The sequence below is a fragment of the Saccoglossus kowalevskii genome, chromosome 15, assembly GCF_978046115.1.
Source record: "Saccoglossus kowalevskii chromosome 15, keSacKowa6.1, whole genome shotgun sequence".
NCBI classification, from domain to species: Eukaryota; Metazoa; Hemichordata; class Enteropneusta; family Harrimaniidae; genus Saccoglossus; species Saccoglossus kowalevskii.
The window spans coordinates 4,907,717-4,928,246 of NC_140655.1; the positions used below are offsets into that span (position 1 = coordinate 4,907,717).

General features: G+C 34.5%; 1 protein-coding gene across 1 annotated transcript in view; it reads right to left on the reverse strand.

Annotated features, from left to right (window-relative positions):
* Positions 1 to 9,316: 9,316 nt before the first annotated feature.
* Positions 9,317 to 20,530, reverse strand: part of LOC100378993 (uncharacterized) — a 48,374-nt gene continuing 37,160 nt past the window's right edge. Inside the window, exons 6-7 of the mRNA XM_002741680.4 lie at positions 19,368 to 19,797; positions 9,317 to 18,521 (exon numbers count right to left, since the gene is read on the reverse strand). Of these exons, the coding sequence (XP_002741726.1) occupies positions 12,454 to 18,521; positions 19,368 to 19,797 (6,498 nt within the window). The 3' untranslated portion in view covers positions 9,317 to 12,453. The remainder of the gene's footprint in view (positions 18,522 to 19,367; positions 19,798 to 20,530) is intronic.

The following is a 20,530-nucleotide window of genomic DNA, read 5'->3' on the forward strand; positions in this document are numbered from 1 at the left end:
AATATGGTTAAGAAGACTATTCCACAATTTGGTTCAACAGGAAAAACTGACCAATGGTGGTTCTTATGTGAGCAGGCAAAGTTTTCATTTGACAGAGATCTAGTTTGGTATATATCTCATCAATGCATCAATTTACAACACTCCCCTCAAGCTATGTGTAGATGCGAAATAAATAAACAAAGTTAGATTATATTCTATATATTAGTGGGCGGGAAAGTAGGCGTCGGATGCACTTGGCTGGTCGAGAGGTACGCACGTGTGTTTTTCGAAATCAAGTTGAATTCCTTGTTGGAAGTTCGACCAAACACATCAAAAGACAGAATCCGCATTTTATAAAAAAAAATGGGAGTAAATTTGTATTTAAAATCAGTGGAAAGGGTTGTTTCTGAACACTCGCAATGTACTACCTGTACCAGACAAGTGCCTTGTGCGACAGATTTGGCCGGGTGTTCGCAACGTTTCCTCATTTCAGCTCGAGACAGGCGACAATGAGACTGTAAATTGTCCGGGAAAACGTGATTTGTTTGAGGGAATAGGTTTTCATGCTTGTTGCGTCAGCACGTTTGTCCCAGCCTAGTTTTGAGGACATTGTGTCCGCCTAGACATTTTTATATCGCGACAAAACCAAATACTGACAGAGGGCGCTGTGAAAATACTTGTGCCAATTACACAAGTGGCACTTCCATTATATTACTTTCAGAAAATTAGCTGTAAAATTCATGGAACATTGTAATGGAAGACCCTTGTGCTCTATTCAAATCGTTAGACGAGCCAGCTCATTAACCAAGTTTCACTCTTTCCTAAATCTTGGCTGATCTACCAATGATGCGAAACATTGACCATCAAATAATGCATTTCAAAACGATTCGCGGGTATTTAAATTTTCAGGAAATGTTTTAAAATTTATAAAACGTATACAACAGACTATAAAACATTCATGATTTTCTGTAAACTAGTTTAGTATATAAACCCCTTAGTTTGAATATGCGCAGTTGAAAGAAAAAGCTCGTCACCACCATGTATACTAGTATCATGACTTTAAAAGGACACCCCAAATCGTTTTTGTCATACTAAATTCAAAAGAAAAGCTCTAGACATCTGTAGGCAGTCAATTTACACAAAGTTGCTCCAAGTCAAAAAAGTGCCATATAGGTTCAATGAGTTTGATACAAGACGTTCACTCTTCAACCCAGAACTTCTGGTAGAACATATCCCAAGGTAGCATTAAATAGCCACATTTCTCATTTTGGTACAACAAGGAGCTGACAAAATGACCTCCATTCACAACGAGCCCAGCTAACACTGGCAATAAATGATTCCATATTACGGTTTTCAACACAAGATTTTATTTACCATTTGCACTCTGTTCGATCTTGGTGCGCAAGTATATTAAAATATAGTTTAACTCAGGTGACCTTGCCATTTCTTATATAATATTAGTGCCTTCATCATAGTATGATGAAATATGAATATGCATTGTCATAATTTTGAATACAAACAAGTTTTAGACTTGAAACAGCAGTGGGAAGGTAGTCTAACAAAATATCTCTTTATAATGGAATTATTATTCATAGTCTGTGAAGGGGATATTACTCATCACATATTGGGAGCAGAAAATCTGTTTAGTGATGGGGATATAATTCATAATGGGAGCAGAATAATCACATATTAGGAACATAGAAGTAGCATATTTCTGTGTAATGGGATATAATTCATAATGGGAGCAGAATAATCACATATTAGGAACATAAAAGTAGCATATTTCTGTGTAATGGGATATAATTCATAATGGGAGCAGAATAATCACATATTAGGAACATAAAAGTAGCATATTTCTGTGTAATGGGATATAATTCATAATGGGAGCAGAATAATCACATATTAGGAACATAAAAGTAGCATATTTCTGTGTAATGGGATATAATTCATAATGGGAGCAGAATAATCACATATTAGGAACATAAAAGTAGCATATTTCTGTGTAATGGGATATAATTCATAATGGGAGCAGAATAATCACATATTAGGAACATAAAAGTAGCATATTTCTGTGTAATGGGATATAATTCATAATGGGAGCAGAATAATCACATATTAGGAACATAAAAGTAGCATATTTCTGTGTAATGGGATATAATTCATAATGGGAGCAGAATAATCACATATTAGGAACATAAAAGTAGCATATTTCTGTGTAATGGGATATAATTCATAATGGGAGCAGAATAATCACATATTAGGAACATAAAAGTAGCATATTTCTGTGTAATGGGATATAATTCATAATGGGAGCAGAATAATCACATATTAGGAACATAAAAGTAGCATATTTCTGTGTAATGGGATATAATTCATAATGGGAGCAGAATAATCACATATTAGGAACATAAAAGTAGCATATTTCTGTGTAATGGGATATAATTCATAATGGGAGCAGAATAATCACATATTAGGAACATAAAAGTAGCATATTTCTGTGTAATGGGATATAATTCATAATGGGAGCAGAATAATCACATATTAGGAACATAAAAGTAGCATATTTCTGTGTAATGTGATATAATTCATAATGGGAGCAGAATAATCACATATTAGGAACATAAAAGTAGCATATTTCTGTGATGGGATATAATTCATAATGGGAACAGAATAATCACATATTAGGAACATAAAAGTAGCATATTTCTGTGTAATGTGATATAATTCATAATGGGAGCAGAATAATCACATATTAGGAACATAAAAGTAGCATATTTCTGTGTAATGGGATATAATTCATAATGGGAGCAGAATAATCATATATTAGGAACATAAAAGTAGCATATTTCTGTGTAATGTGATATAATTCATAATGGGAGCAGAATAATCACATATTAGGAACATAAAAGTAGCATATTTCTGTGTAATGGGATATAATTCATAATGGGAGCAGAATAATCACATATTAGGAACATAAAAGTAGCATATTTCTGTGTAATGTGATATAATTCATAATGGGAGCAGAATAATCACATATTAGGAACATAAAAGTAGCATATTTCTGTGTAATGGGATATAATTCATAATGGGAGCAGAATAATCACATATTAGGAACATAAAAGTAGCATATTTCTGTGTAATGGGATATAATTCATAATGGGAGCAGAATAATCACATATTAGGAACATAAAAGTAGCATATTTCTGTGTAATGGGATATAATTCATAATGGGAGCAGAATAATCACATATTAGGAACATAAAAGTAGCATATTTCTGTGTAATGGGATATAATTCATAATGGGAGCAGAATAATCACATATTAGGAACAAAAAGTAGCATATTTCTGTGTAATGGGATATAATTCATAATGGGAGCAGAATAATCACATATTAGGAACATAAAAGTAGCATATTTCTGTGTAATGGGATATAATTCATAATGGGAGCAGAATAATCACATATTAGGAACATAAAAGTAGCATATTTCTGTGTAATGGGATATAATTCATAATGGGAGCAGAATAATCACATATTAGGAACATAAAAGTAGCATATTTCTGTGTAATGGGATATAATTCATAATGGGAGCAGAATAATCACATATTAGGAACATAAAAGTAGCATATTTCTGTGTAATGGGATATAATTCATAATGGGAGCAGAATAATCACATATTAGGAACATAAAAGTAGCATATTTCTGTGTAATGTGATATAATTCATAATGGGAGCAGAATAATCACATATTAGGAACATAAAAGTAGCATATTTCTGTGTAATGGGATATAATTCATAATGGGAGCAGAATAATCACATATTAGGAACATAAAAGTAGCATATTCTGTGTAATGGGATATAATTCATAATGGGAGCAGAATAATCACATATTAGGAACATAGAAGTAGCATATTTCTGTGTAATGGGATATAATTCATAATGGGAGCAGAATAATCACATATTAGGAACATAAAAGTAGCATATTTCTGTGTAATGGGATATAATTCATAATGGGAGCAGAATAATCACATATTAGGAACATAAAAGTAGCATATTTCTGTGTAATGGGATATAATTCATAATGGGAGCAGAATAATCACATATTAGGAACATAAAAGTAGCATATTTCTGTGTAATGGGATATAATTCATAATGGGAGCAGAATAATCACATATTAGGAACATAAAAGTAGCATATTTCTGTGTAATGGGATATAATTCATAATGGGAGCAGAATAATCACATATTAGGAACATAAAAGTAGCATATTTCTGTGTAATGGGATATAATTCATAATGGGAGCAGAATAATCACATATTAGGAACATAAAAGTAGCATATTTCTGTGTAATGGGATATAATTCATAATGGGAGCAGAATAATCACATATTAGGAACATAAAAGTAGCATATTTCTGTGTAATGGGATATAATTCATAATGGGAGCAGAATAATCACATATTAGGAACATAAAAGTAGCATATTTCTGTGTAATGGGATATAATTCATAATGGGAGCAGAATAATCACATATTAGGAACATAAAAGTAGCATATTTCTGTGTAATGTGATATAATTCATAATGGGAGCAGAATAATCACATATTAGGAACATAAAAGTAGCATATTTCTGTGTAATGGGATATAATTCATAATGGGAGCAGAATAATCACATATTAGGAACATAAAAGTAGCATATTTCTGTGTAATGGGATATAATTCATAATGGGAGCAGAATAATCACATATTAGGAACATAAAAGTAGCATATTCTGTGTAATGGGATATAATTCATAATGGGAGCAGAATAATCACATATTAGGAACATAAAAGTAGCATATTTCTGTGTAATGGGATATAATTCATAATGGGAGCAGAATAATCACATATTAGGAACATAAAAGTAGCATATTCTGTGTAATGGGATATAATTCATAATGGGAGCAGAATAATCACATATTAGGAACATAAAAGTAGCATATTTCTGTGTAATGGGATATAATTCATAATGGGAGCAGAATAATCACATATTAGGAACATAAAAGTAGCATATTTCTGTGTAATGGGATATAATTCATAATGGGAGCAGAATAATCACATATTAGGAACATAAAAGTAGCATATTTCTGTGTAATGGGATATAATTCATAATGGGAGCAGAATAATCACATAATAGGAACATAAAAGTAGCATATTTCTGTGTAATGTGATATAATTCATAATGGGAGCAGAATAATCACATATTAGGAACATAAAAGTAGCATATTTCTGTGTAATGGGATATAATTCATAATGGGAGCAGAATAATCACATATTAGGAACATAAAAGTAGCATATTTCTGTGTAATGGGATATAATTCATAATGGGAGCAGAATAATCACATATTAGGAACATAAAAGTAGCATATTCTGTGTAATGGGATATAATTCATAATGGGAGCAGAATAATCACATATTAGGAACATAAAAGTAGCATATTTCTGTGTAATGGGATATAATTCATAATGGGAGCAGAATAATCACATATTAGGAACATAAAAGTAGCATATTTCTGTGTAATGGGATATAATTCATAATGGGAGCAGAATAATCACATATTAGGAACATAAAAGTAGCATATTTCTGTGTAATGGGATATAATTCATAATGGGAGCAGAATAATCACATATTAGGAACATAAAAGTAGCATATTTCTGTGTAATGTGATACAATTCATAATGGGAGCAGAATAATCACATATTAGGAACATAAAAGTAGCATATTTCTGTGTAATGTGATATAATTCATAATGGGAGCAGAATAATCACATATTAGGAACATAAAAGTAGCATATTTCTGTGTAATGGGATATAATTCATAATGGGAGCAGAATAATCACATATTAGGAACATAAAAGTAGCATATTTCTGTGTAATGGGATATAATTCATAATGGGAGCAGAATAATCACATATTAGGAACATAAAAGTAGCATATTTCTGTGTAATGTGATATAATTCATAATGGGAGCAGAATAATCACATATTAGGAACATAAAAGTAGCATATTTCTGTGTAATGGGATATAATTCATAATGGGAACAGAATAATCACATATTAGGAACATAAAAGTAGCATATTTCTGTGTAATGGGATATAATTCAGACACACATTAGGGGCAGATATCTGCATGCAAGTGGGTACAATTTATGGCTAATATTGAAAAAAAAATAAACGTATTAATTTAGGTATAGCAAAGAAATTTGCAGAGGAAGTATAGTTTCCATGAATTCAGTCTTAGTCACAAATGTGTGTCAACGTGCATTCAACCAGGGTGCAAAACATAAAAACAAATTCACATGCTCAAAAATTGTGAGGGTGCATTATTTTTGTTTTGATAACTTTAAACTAAACGAACATAATTTTCTATCAGTTTCAGATATTGATCAATAGTTTGGCACTCAAAGGGTTATTCATAGGAGTGTTTATATCGATTATCTGACATCTTGTTTTCTGTTAAGGTAGTTTATGTATTTTATTGCTATGTTTGCAAATATGTATAAGATTGTGCAACAAACCCAGTCTAATATTCCCATGGGACTTGGGAGATACATTGCCAATGATATTGATTACAATCCAATATTCCCATGGGACTTGGGAGATACATTGCCAATGATATTGATTACAATCCAATATTCCCATGGGACTTGGGAGATACATTGCCAATGATATTGATTACAATCCAATATACCCATGGGACTTGGGAGATACATTGCCAATGATATTGATTACAATCCAATATTCCCATGGGACTTGGGAGATACATTGCCAATGATATTGATTACAATCCAATATTCCCATGGGACTTGGGAGATACATTGCCAATGATATTGATTACAATCCAATATTCCCATGGGATTTGGGAGATACATTGCCAATGATATTGATTACAATCCAATATTCCCATGGGACTTGGGAGATACATTGCCAATGATATTGATTACAATCCAATATTCCCATGGGACTTGGGAGATACATTGCCAATGATATTGATTACAATCCAATATCCCCATGGGAGTTGGGAGATACATTGCCAATGATATTGATTACAATCCAATATACCCATGGGACTTGGGAGATACTTTGCCAATGATATTGATTACAATCCAATATTCCCATGGGACTTGGGAGATACATTGCCAATGATATTGATTACAATCCAATATTCCCATGGGACTTGGGAGATACATTGCCAATGATATTGATTACAATCCAATATCCCCATGGGACTTGGGAGATACTTTGCCAATGATATTGATTACAATCCAATATTCCCATGGGACTTGGGAGATACATTGCCAATGATATTGATTACAATCCAATATTCCCATGGGACTTGGGAGATACATTGCCAATGATATTGATTACAATCCAATATTCCCATGGGACTTGGGAGATACATTGCCAATGATATTGATTACAATCCAATATTCCCATGGGACTTGGGAGATACATTGCCAATGATATTGATTACAATCCAATATTCCCATGGGACTTGGGAGATACATTGCCAATGATATTGATTACAATCCAATATTCCCATGGGACTTGGGAGATACATTGCCAATGATATTGATTACAATCCAATATTCCCATGGGACTTGGGAGATACATTGCCAATGATATTGATTACAATCCAATATTCCCATGGGACTTGGGAGATACATTGCCAATGATATTGATTACAATCCAATATTCCCATGGGACTTGGGAGATACATTGCCAATGATATTGATTACAATCCAATATTCCCATGGGACTTGGGAGATACATTGCCAATGATAATGATTACAATCCAATATTCCCATGGGACTTGGGAGATACATTGCCAATGATATTGATTACAATCCAATATTCCCATGGGACTTGGGAGATACATTGCCAATGATATTGATTACAATCCAATATTCCCATGGGACTTGGGAGATACATTGCCAATGATATTGATTACAATCCAATATTCCCATGGGACTTGGGAGATACATTGCCAATGATATTGATTACAATCCAATATTCCCATGGGACTTGGGAGATACATTGCCAATGATATTGATTACAATCCAATATTCCCATGGGACTTGGGAGATACATTGCCAATGATATTGATTACAATCCAATATTCCCATGGGACTTGGGAGATACATTGCCAATGATATTGATTACAATCCAATATTCCCATGGGACTTGGGAGATACATTGCCAATGATATTGATTACAATCAAATATTCCCATGGGACTTGGGAGATACATTGCCAATGATATTGATTACAATCCAATATTCCCATGGGACTTGGGAGATACATTGCCAATGATATTGATTACAATCAAATATTCCCATGGGACTTGGGAGATACTTTGCCAATGATATTGATTACAATCCAATATTGCCATGGGACTTGGGAGATACATTGCCAATGATATTGATTACAATCCAATATTCCCATGGGACTTGGGAGATACATTGCCAATGATATTGATTACAATCCAATATTCCCATGGGACTTGGGAGATACATTGCCAATGATATTGATTACAATCCAATATTCCCATGGGACTTGGGAGATACATTGCCAATGATATTGATTACAATCAAATATTCCCATGGGACTTGGGAGATACTTTGCCAATGATATTGATTACAATCTAATATTCCCATGGGACTTGGGAGATACTTTGCCAATGATATTGATTACAATCCAATATTCCCATGGGACTTGGGAGATACATTGCCAATGATATTGATTACAATCTAATATTCCCATGGGACTTGGGAGATACTTTGCCAATGATATTGATTACAATCCAATATTCCCATGGGACTTGGGAGATACTTTGCCAATGATATTGATTACAATCCAATATTCCCATGGGACTTGGGAGATACATTGCCAATGATAATGATTACAAGATAATTTATCTACTTCATTGAACACAAAGCATTGCATATTTCCACTGGGACCAGTGACCTTTGAATGTGTATGTAATCTGTAATCAATCAAGTAGAAACAGTCAAAAACTTTTATCAGATTTTTACTACTACTTTCTCAATTTGTGCATGATATTTTCGCATGTCATTCACACTAAGGAAATATTTTATACTGATGAATTAGGTTACCAAGTTTGATAAAGTTTGGATTAGAATTAGTAAAGTTATTCTGCACACACTAACAATTATTAACAACGGCAACAGACATTTTCCCCCTAATATACTTTTCCCTTTCATCTTTGATGATACAGGCAAGGTAAAAATTCCTCTTACTGCAATAGGGAAGATGTATGCCACACAAGTAACAAATAACTCAATACAGAATAACATCTTCAAATCATTTTATTTGAATGAAGAATATAAAGAAAGCACCCAAATCTTATGAATACAGCAGGATAGAAAAATAGAAGTACAATCAAACAAATGCTCCCAGGGTAACCCTAGATCGCCATGGAATGAAACTATTTGTAATGGAACTACTATGTATATAGTCAAATAACTCTTCCCAAGGTGACCTAGGGTTACCGCCTAATGGAACTACATGTTTAGCCAAACAATTCTTCCAGGATCACCCTCTAATAGAAAATAAATGTAGTCAAATAACTCTTCCCAAGGTGACCCAGGCTTACCACCTAATGGTACTACATGTTTAGCCAAACAATTCTTCCAGGATCACCCTCTAATAGAAAATAAATGTAGTCAAATAACTCTTCCCAAGGTGACCTAGGGTTACCGCCTAATGGAACTACATGTTTAGCCAAACAATTCTTCCAGGATCACCATCTAATGGAAAATAAATGTAGACAAATAACTCCTCCCCAAGGTGACCCAGGGTTACCACCTAATGGAACTACATGTTTAGCCAAACAATTCTTCCAGGATCACCATCTAAACGAAAATAAATGTAGACAAATAACTCCTCCCCAAGGTGACCCAGGGTTACCACCTAATGGAATTACATGTTTAGCCAAACAATTCTTCCAGGATAACCATCTAATAGAAAATAAATGTCGTCAAATATCTCTTCTATAGGTAACCAAAAGTTTCTAACTTACAGAAGTACTGTAAAGTCTAATGACTAATCCTAGGATCGCTAATAGAAATACATTGAGTCAAACAATGCTTCCTAATACTTCCAAAAAGTACTAAGTAAAATACTAGTAATATTCTAATGATCAAATATATTATTAAAAAAATAGGTAAATTAATTAACACACAGTATATGTGAATGAAGAATAAAGACATGCTTGCTGTAGTAGGATCAGTTTAATTATTCACAAACCTTGCCCAAATGATATGCAGTATTTGCTCCAATAAAAACATATCATGTAAATTGCAATGATAGGTTGGGATACTGCTTTCCCCTGGTACATGCACATATATTAGAAATACACTTCTTTTGGAGCAAATACAATGCTTTCAATATAAATCTATATTTATCGTTATAGTTTGTACAGCTCAAAAACTCTCAAAACATATAATGCACTTGCATAACGCCTTCTACAGGCAAAAAGGCACTTACATTTCAAAAAACAGACTCTAATATAAAAAAAAAAAAAGCCAAGACTTTTAATATTTGTATACCAAAATTAATTGCTGATCAGGAAATTCTTTTTCTACCAGTTATAACTTCAAAAACAACGAATTATATTGAGAGTTTGAGATGCAATGCGAAATACCAAAACCACCAGTTCATTCAGGTGAACAAAATTTACAAAATGTTGAAAAATTTCTACACATTAAACTGTGCCCAGTTCAGACAATAAAATCAGTGGATAATAATCTCAATGATTATAACTACAAGGACATTTGAGGCTATAAAAATTTGTTATTTGATTAAAGGGAAATCATGATAAAATGCTGACTCATTGTTTTAGGATTGCAATGAATACTGTGGAATACTTTATTTTCGCTGGAATTAATTTTCGCTGAAAAGGCTTTTTGGGCGTTTTGTGTGGAATTTATTTTCACTGATTTTTGATGAGTTTAATGTGAGATATAGAAAAAAAAGTATATTCGCTGGATTTTATTTTCACGGAAACATCCCTTCAGCGAAAATAAATTCCAAGCGAAAATAAAGTATTCTACAGTAGTGTAATGCCACATTACTTTGCAATTTCCTGCAACTTGAGAATTACCAGTTATTCTCCAATGAAATTAGAATGGTTGAAACTCTCCATGATCAACAGTACAGAATATGTTGATAAGGAAGCCAAAAGTGTTACTAACTAATTTTTATTATGAACTATACCTTTCTAGGAAATGTTATCAAAAACCAATTTTTATAATAACTTTCTAGAATGTTCTAGACCTTGACCTCAACTTCCAATCTACCCACAACTACACTTTACAATATTAGAAAACATTCAATATGCGAAAAAGCATAATATTAAGATACCAAACTGCATTGAAAAAAATAACAAGAAAGGGTTTTAATAATAAATATTTATACAGTAAAAATATTCTTTTTACTTTTTTTTTAATTTTTATATTACACCTAAAGAAAAAAATAAAAATAGGTGGATCTGTCTTATATTACTCATACAAATAATAACATTTTGTAAATGCACTATTTTAATAACATCCTTAACAGCACCCAGATGTAATTTCTCTTCCTAATTTAAACATGCATATTTAAGATACTTATTGTAAAATTCTATATAGATCAGTGAATACAAGTCTCAAAGAGAGCCCTTATTTTGACACAAATTTAAACAGAAGAAAATCTCAGCATATGCAAACCACTTCAAAGAGAAATTTAACATTACAACTTAAACAATATTTGCATTTCAGCCATCCCATTGACAGTACCTTGAATACAGTGTTAATTTTGCCAACCATTACATGCTTCTTTAGCTTTATACATATGTTCTACAATTCAAAATGCTGTTTTACATGGAAAAATGACAAAATTAGAGAATATATATCTGCTGGCATAAACTGACTTTTTCAAGATGGAGGTTTGTCATTCCATAGTTGTAAACGTTTTCAGATAGAGAGCGTTAGATAACAACATTGTGGTTTTTGATGAACAATAAATAATGAGTAGAGACAACGCCAACATAGAATCTCTAGATCATCTACAGCGTTTACACACTGACAATCTTTTTCATTCGACCAATCATATTTAAGATCAATAAATAACTAATAATTAGCATTGTGGTGAGCCAACATTGTAGATTCCAGGCTAACCCTAGAGCACTCAATGAAACAAAATGTTTTAAGTTGACATGAAACTTCTAGGTTCATTGGTGTTTTGAACTAATCATTGATTGTATAATATGCAAACACTTTGCATCAATAAGTATAATCTCTGAATGCAACTTTAATCAATAATTAAAATCACATTATAAGAGTTCCAATACAGAAATTACATTAATTTTTTTCTGAAATAGTTATTCTACCACTGTATTTAAATAAATTAGTTGAAGCAAAACAAAGGTCAAAATGTTTCATAATTTTCAATCTTTTTTCATATCCACCTGATCAGCTTTTACTTTGGATGCTGATGATGCTATCAGTTTTGACAAAGGCAACTCATCGCTATCAACAGATGATGTCTCATTCTCTTCTTCTTCATTTATTGCTTCTCCACTTTTAATAGCACATGTTGATGACTTTCCAGTATCTTCTTTCGTTTCCCTCAATTTTGTTTCCAGTATACTTTGTATTGCTTTTTCATTGCTGGGATCAATTGTTTCGTCAATACCTAACGACACAACATTTGGAGCAACACGTGTATTATTTGTTTGTTTAACAGTTAATTTTTCTGTATGTGAAACAGGTTTATAGATGTCTGTAGATGTTGATGTTTTTAAAGGGATTATTTCTGCAGGTTTGACAACTCTTTCGGGATTATTTTCACTCTTGGCAGCTGGCGCAAGTTTTTTTACAATTTGTGAAACGATTGGAACCTTTTCCATACTTTTTGCCACAGGTGACACTTTGGGTATATTCACAATACTGTGTCTTATTACTTTTTCTCCCGTCTTGGAAACAGCAATTTTGAGACCAAGTCCTAGTTTCTCCCCAATTATATGTGACTCATTTGGTACAAAGCTTTTTTCAATGTCAGATATTTTTACTTCAGATTTAGCAATAGTTGACAATTTTGTAATATCTTCAACACTTTTTCCGCTTTTATCAGTTTTAGCATCTAGTAAAATTTTTGAAAGAATGCCTTTGTCACTATGTCCTATTTTGTCTCCAGTTTTAGCAACAGGTGACATTTTTGAAACAATGCCTTTGTCACTATGTCCTATTTTGTCTCCAGTTTTAGCAACAGGTGACATTTTTGAAACAATGCCTTTGTCACTATGTCCTATTTTGTCTCCAGTTTTAGCAACAGGTGACATTTTTGAAACAATGCCTTTGTCACTATGTCCTATTTTGTCTCCAGTTTTAGCAACAGGTGACATTTTTGGAACAATGCCTTTGTCACTATGTCCTATTTTGTCTCCAGTTTTAGCAACAGTTGACATTTTTGAAAGAATGCCTTTGTCACTATGTCCTATTTTGTCTCCAGTTTTAGCAACAGGTGACATTTTTGAAACAATGCCTTTGTCACTATGTCCTATTTTGTCTCCAGTTTTAGCAACAGGTGACATTTTTGGAACAATGCCTTTGTCACTATGTCCTATTTTGTCTCCAGTTTTAGCAACAGTTGACATTTTTGAAAGAATGCCTTTGTCACTATGTCCTATTTTGTCTCCAGTTTTAGCAACAGGTGACATTTTTGAAACAATGCCTTTGTCACTATGTCCTATTTTGTCTCCAGTTTTAGCAACAGGTGACATTTTTGGAACAATGCCTTTGTCACTATGTCCTATTTTGTCTCCAGTTTTAGCAACAGGTGACATTTTTGGAACAATGCCTTTGTCACTATGTCCTATTTTGTCTCCAGTTTTAGCAACAGTTAACATTTTTGAAACAATGCCTTTGTCACTATGTCCTATTTTGTCTCCAGTTTTAGCAACAGTTAACATTTTTGAAACAATGCCTTTGTCACTATGTCCTATTTTGTCTCCAGTTTTAGCAACAGTTAACATTTTTGAAACAATGCCTTTGTCACTATGTCCTATTTTGTCTCCAGTTTTAGCAACAGGTGACATTTTTGAAACAATGCCTTTGTCACTATGTCCTATTTTGTCTCCAGTTTTAGCAACAGGTGACATTTTTGGAACAATGCCTTTGTCACTATGTCCTACTTTTTTTCTGGTTTTATCAACAGGCAACACTTTATCTTCATTAATATATGAAGTTTGTTGTATTATGTGGACAGCATCTCTTTCACTTGAGGGAACAACTGAGGTCTCTCCGGCTGTTTCCACAGCATAAGTTACCTTTCCACCGAGACTAACCACAGCATTCTCCTCTTTAACAACCACTGACAACTTGTCCTTGACTGCATTATCTGATAATGTATTTTCAGTTTTGACATTGGTGGATTCATTCTGAAGTTTTGGTATTTTTGCTATGTTTGAGACATCCTGTGTGTGCACACTCCTGACAGAGTGGCCCATTTTTCCCCCTGTTTTAACAACAATCACAAGTTTGTTCTCACTAATACTTGTTACAGTACTAGTTGATTTAATCTTCTTGTCACCTTCAATATTCTTCCTCCTTCTCCAATGTCTTTTCTTTGGTTTACCTTCTAGGACCTGCTGTGCGGCAATCTCAGTTTCACTCTTTTTCTTTCTACCACCAGTCTTCACTCGTTTCTTCCTTACTGGTACTGTTCCATCTGCAGACATATTCCCAAATACTTGACCTAGATCTTTGAGCTTTTTCATGGGAGAACCATCCTTTTTCATGGTACAGATTTCAGCATGTTTCTTCAGACTTAGAAGATATGTGAATTGCCTTGTACAATGAGGACATCTATGCTGCTGCAATAACTGTTTACTCTGTTCATCATAGCCTTCTCCAATCCTCTCAAGTGTCTTCTGCAGTGTGGCTTTCCTAAGCTGATCCCGGTTAGGGCATACTTTCATGTGCCTCTCTAGCTTAGTGATGTTACTGAACTCCCTTTCACAAGCCTGGCATTTGTAAGTATCCAACACATCCGACTTCTCTCTCCGTCTGGTATGATTTAATGGGTTATAAAATTTTTGCTGTGGTTTGGTTCTGTACTGCTGTTGTAGGTGTAATGCTCTGCGTTTCAATTTGTTTGAAGCAGTCATTCCAGCAGCTATATACCTTTTTATCAACTCTTCATTACTGGTCTTTGGTGGCCGTCCCTTTCTACCACCTTTCTTTCTTTTCTTTTTCTTTTCTTGTATCCTCACGGCACACAAGAAGATGTGTTTGTGGAAAGCTGTAACATCATTGAATTGCTTTCCACACTTGGTACACTGGTTAGTTGGCATAGACTGCACGTATTGCTGGGCATCTTCCACTGTGGCTGTACCAAGCAAATCAATACCGGGACGTAATCCCAAGAATGGATGATTTCTCTGAGGATTGACTATTTTTCTTGGGGAGGCTTCCTTAGAGAGGCTGTTCCCAACCTTCCTGGGAGAGAATTTTAGTGCAGTTTGACTTTTAGCTTGCTCAATCAACTGACTAATTCTGTTTTGTTCGGATGTTCCTATGTGATGTGAGCTTTCTACAGGTGGAGTTGACTTTGAAGGATCAGTAAAATTGTGTCTTCTGAGTATTCCAGACCCAAGCTCTGTGTAAGTGCATCTGATGTTAGGATGTACATCAACCTGATGTTGCTCTAGGTTGGATAAATATCCAAATTCTCGGTTACAAGCAGAGCATGCATAGGTTTTGCCAACTCTGTGTTTCTTAGATCTGTGCTCAACCAGAATGTTGGAGTCTTTAAAGAGCTGAATACAAAACTCGCATTTGAACTTCCATTCATCGCTGTGAACTTTAACATGCTGACTAAGATCTTTCATTGATTGGAATGGTGTAGAACAAACATTACAAGTAAATGATCTAGTACTACTAGATAAGAGAATATCTGCAGTGATGTCTTCTGGGCTGCTTCCCACATCTTCAGATGTACTTGGGGATGTAGGGCTTTTCATGGAATTCTCAGACATATCTTGATTTGAGCTACTGTATGATGATGTTTCTTTAGACCACTGTTGACTTTGACTAGCCAGTGATAAACCAACACGAGATAACAAACCCTCTGATCGTGAATAAAGAGTTGTAACTTGACTTGACAGACCATGTTTTGTTAATGTTGTTGACATGTTTCCCTTAAATATGCTTGTAGAACGTGGGATAAAGGTCTTGGATTTTGAAAAACATGTGAGATCTAAAGGTTGATCAGCAGATGTAGAAGGGGAAACGTCTTTGTCTGTTTTTTTAGTAACTGCTTTGGTTAATGGTTTTTCTTCCATCCTGGGACGCTTTACACTAAGATCTAATACCTCATCATCAGACTCAGAAGCAGGTCTCTTGGAATAATTGGTACTTTCATAGTTTGCTGCCTTCGTTGGGGTCGCAGGTTTCACATCACACACTGGACTCTTCTGGCAGGATAGATCAATGGACCCTTTCACAGGGCTGCTTTGGTTGTTCATATTTGATATTGCTTTTGGTGAACTTGGGGATGTTCTTGAATCAGATTCTTTTACACTCTTTGGTTGCTTTTCAGAAGATTTTGGCATTTTTTCTTCACTCGATTTACTCACAGTGTTAGATTTCTTGTGGAAAATTCCACAATCCTTAGGTCCACAACTCCCAATATATGGTGGTCTGGTATGGGCACTTGGTGGTTGCATAATATCTACAGTTTCAAAATTCTTTTTTACAACTTTCCGTGGCGAGGTTACTGACCTAAATCCACCTTTCTTTTGAGTTGGAAGAGGTAGTTGCCTTGCAGGAGATTCATCTTTCGGAGTTACTAAATGTTGTACATGATCATTAATTGCTGGCATGAATCGGCTTTTGTTAGTGGATGTCAAAACAGAACCTAAAATACTTTTTTCAGGACTTGTAGCTGTACTATAAGGAGCTTGTGATGTTTTTAAAGTTCTAGATACATGATCAGCCGGTGAACCACCCTGTGAAGTGGCACCTCCTAAACTATGATCTTTTGGTCTGGTGATTTTAATTCGTCTTGACCTGAGGCTTTCACTACCTTCCTGAGAAGCATCTGAGATCTCTGGAGCGCTCTGTATCTTACCATCCAAGTATTTACTAAGATTTTCTGATATACTGTCAGATAAACCTGTCATCTCCACATATCCTTCAGGATCATCCTCATCTCCTTCACTAACAGTTCGTCTGGTATATTTCACTCTCTTTTTTTCAGGTTTGTTGTATATTCCTCGATGTGCATGGCTGGCATGTCGCTTCAGACTAGTAGGGTTATCAAACGTCTTCCTGCACCATGGACATGAATGTTCATCATCATCAGGTTCATCGATTATTAATTTATCCCTCTTTTCATCTGTTGCTTCCTCCTCATCTTCACCATCGTATTTAAGCTCTTCTTCAGTAGGTACTTCATCTGCATAGTCATCAACATCTCCATGGTTGCTTTGTAAATGTCTTTGCAAGTCACTTGCCTGGATGAAGCTAATGCGACATTTCTCACATGGGTGTTTTTTGTCTCTAGAATGCAACCGTTCATGCCTTCTGACATTAGTTGTGGTACTGAACCGCTTCCCACAGTACTTACAGCGATGTGGTTTCTCACCGGTGTGAGTTAGCAGATGTCTCTCCAAGCCCTGCTTACAAAGAAACTGCCGATTACACTTGGTACATTCCATAATGCTTTGCTTAGGGTGCAGTGACATGTGATTACTGAGTCGTTTAGGTGATTTTAAAACCTTCCCACATACTTTACAAGGGTATCCTGTTTTATCATCAGATGCTCTAATCACAGAATCTTTCACTTCTGTCTCACTTTTTGCTTTCTCTCCAACATCCATTATTCCATCCCCACTTCCTTCATCTTCCACTTTCATATCCACCTTTCCTGCATTTGTTTTTCCATTTGTATCATCAGCTGACTTCATCTCTGCATCAGAACTAACAGCTCTGGTTTTGTTCTTCTCCCTGCGCTGAATAGCTTTCAAAGACTTGCCAACTTGGGTGAGCTTTTTAAACTTCTTTTCAATATGACGTTTAAAATAATGCTTTTTCAAATTTTGTGGATATTCTACAATACACGGACAAAGCTTGCACTGGTACATAGCCTTTTTCCCCTCACCTTTGATAAAGTCATTTGCAGTTAATTCATATTTAAAATCCTTGAAAGAAGTATAGATGATTGGCTCGCCTTTATCATTAAGTTGACGAGGTAGAAACACCTTGGGGTAAGTCTTCTTTGGTTTTGTATCACTGTCACCAACAACTGGATCAGTATTATCCACTAGCTGAACAGATTTGTTCTGCTTGCGTTTTTCCTCAGCATCTGTAGTGGTGCTATCAGCTTCAACTATAGATTTTTCACTAGAAGGTTTGCATGCCATCATTTCATCCTGGGAATTACCCTCATCATAGTCAGCTGAAATCTTCTCTAACACTGGCATATTTCCATCTTCGCCATTTGTAGCATCGTCTGAGAAAATAAATACAAAATATTGTACTATAAAATGAGATAATGTATAAAGACAAAAAGAAACAGTGTTTCAACTACTTTCCAGTAATTTATTCCAGCTGCAGAAATATTTGTATGCTGTCAAGGATTATGTCAGTTTAATTTTAGTAAGATCTTTTAATCAAGACAAATACTGTATTCCACAAACCAAGTTAACAAGTTGCCATAAAAAAAAAATGCTATACAGCATGATTACGATTCCACAGACAGAATTGTCAATTACAATTAACTGGCCAGGTTCTGCATATTTTGTCATTTTCTGATTTGTGTAATACTGAGCCACTATAACCTTTGTGGCACCAGATGAGTAAACAAAGTGTAATGTACCACACCATGTTATACTTATACAACTAGATAGTTCCCTTGTTTATTAGTCACTGCCAGTCACTTACACTGACACTGCCCACCATACCTCCCAAAAACAGCGCACTAATATCACTGTTGGCTTGTCTGGTTGAGACTTGAGCTCAAAGCTGATTTTATCTGGAGTTTACATATAATGCATTGCACTGCAAAATCAGGCAGAGTATCAACGGTAGCAGAGAGTTTAATGAACCCATATTTGACTATAAATTATCATAATATCAAGCTGTAGTAGTGATTGGTTATAAACAAAATAAACTAAGCATTGTTCAACAAATATTAAATTTCCAGCTGTCTAGATGCGGTTTACATAGATAGAGCCTCTACATTCCAACATTTTATTTGGTACCACAGCTGTTATTTTTTTCAGCTTTAAACAGATTAAAAAAATTTCAAAGAATTGGAAAAAATAAAAAAATGTTATTTTAAAATATTTCAAACTACCTTGTTCAATTTCTTCAGTTGTTTTATCCAACACAGGCAGTTCTTCCTCATCATTTTCTTCATTTCCGTCTTTCTCATGATGAGCAGTTTTAGATTTTTTACTTGTCACTGTTGATAAATCTTTGGAATTTTTGTTCTTTCTTTTAATTCCTTCACCTTGTTTATCCATCTTTTCGTCACTGTCCATTTTTCCATCTTCATCAGCACTTCTCTCTTCTTTCTGTCGCATCTTTTTCTTCTTCCCAGGTGATATACTGCAACTTCTTTGTTTACTGCCTTTCTTTGGTGCCCTCATTTCTACATTTGGTTTAACAGCCGTCAGTGTTTTTTCTTTCTTGGTGTTTTCACCACTCTCTGAAGCATCTGAATCAGCTTGAGTTTCAGACAGAATATTGAACCAACACAGCAGCTCTTCATCTGGTTTAATGTCCTATAATGCAAATAAATTAGTTGTAACATGTCTAATAATTAAACATTCTGAGTTTACTTGGACAGGCCATCTTTAGTTTTATATCCACTGCCATGTGCTAGGGCAACTCTGATTGGGTGTGTATATTTGCGGTGTTTCCAATCAGGTCTATGCATTTTACCAAGGACAAATATGTGACCTTCCCATAGAATTACACAAGGTTCATGAGGGAGATAGAATCCCCCAAAATGAGTTGAGTTTGTTGACTGTTTGAGATTCAGGTTAAAACAAGTTAAAATTATTTGCAACTGAATGGATTACTTAAGGCACAAAGAGAAATGTTGTAGCCTTGCTCTCCTTCAATTCCTTATTCAATTACAAATTCCATTACATAGTAACATTATATCAATGTATGATTTTCTCAACTCAGTGAATTAGCACAACTAGTTGTGTAACAGCATACGTGGTGCATCATATTGGCAGAGAGAGAAAGCACACTGACTGGGATGTGAAGCAACCTGCCTGTAATTCAAATGTCAAGCCTTTCTTCTATAATGTTGTTTACCATAGCAAGAATATATGGGTCATTCATCTTCAGAGTGGTGTTGTTTTGTGCAGTAGATGGTAAAGCTATTGTTTGGGTTCATTGTTTGATTGTGTTGATTTCAACTAGAGTGAGTGCACAGCAATGTTTATGACCTACTGAACTGAAGTGAACTGTGTCTAAGTCATTGCATGAATGATAGATATTTAG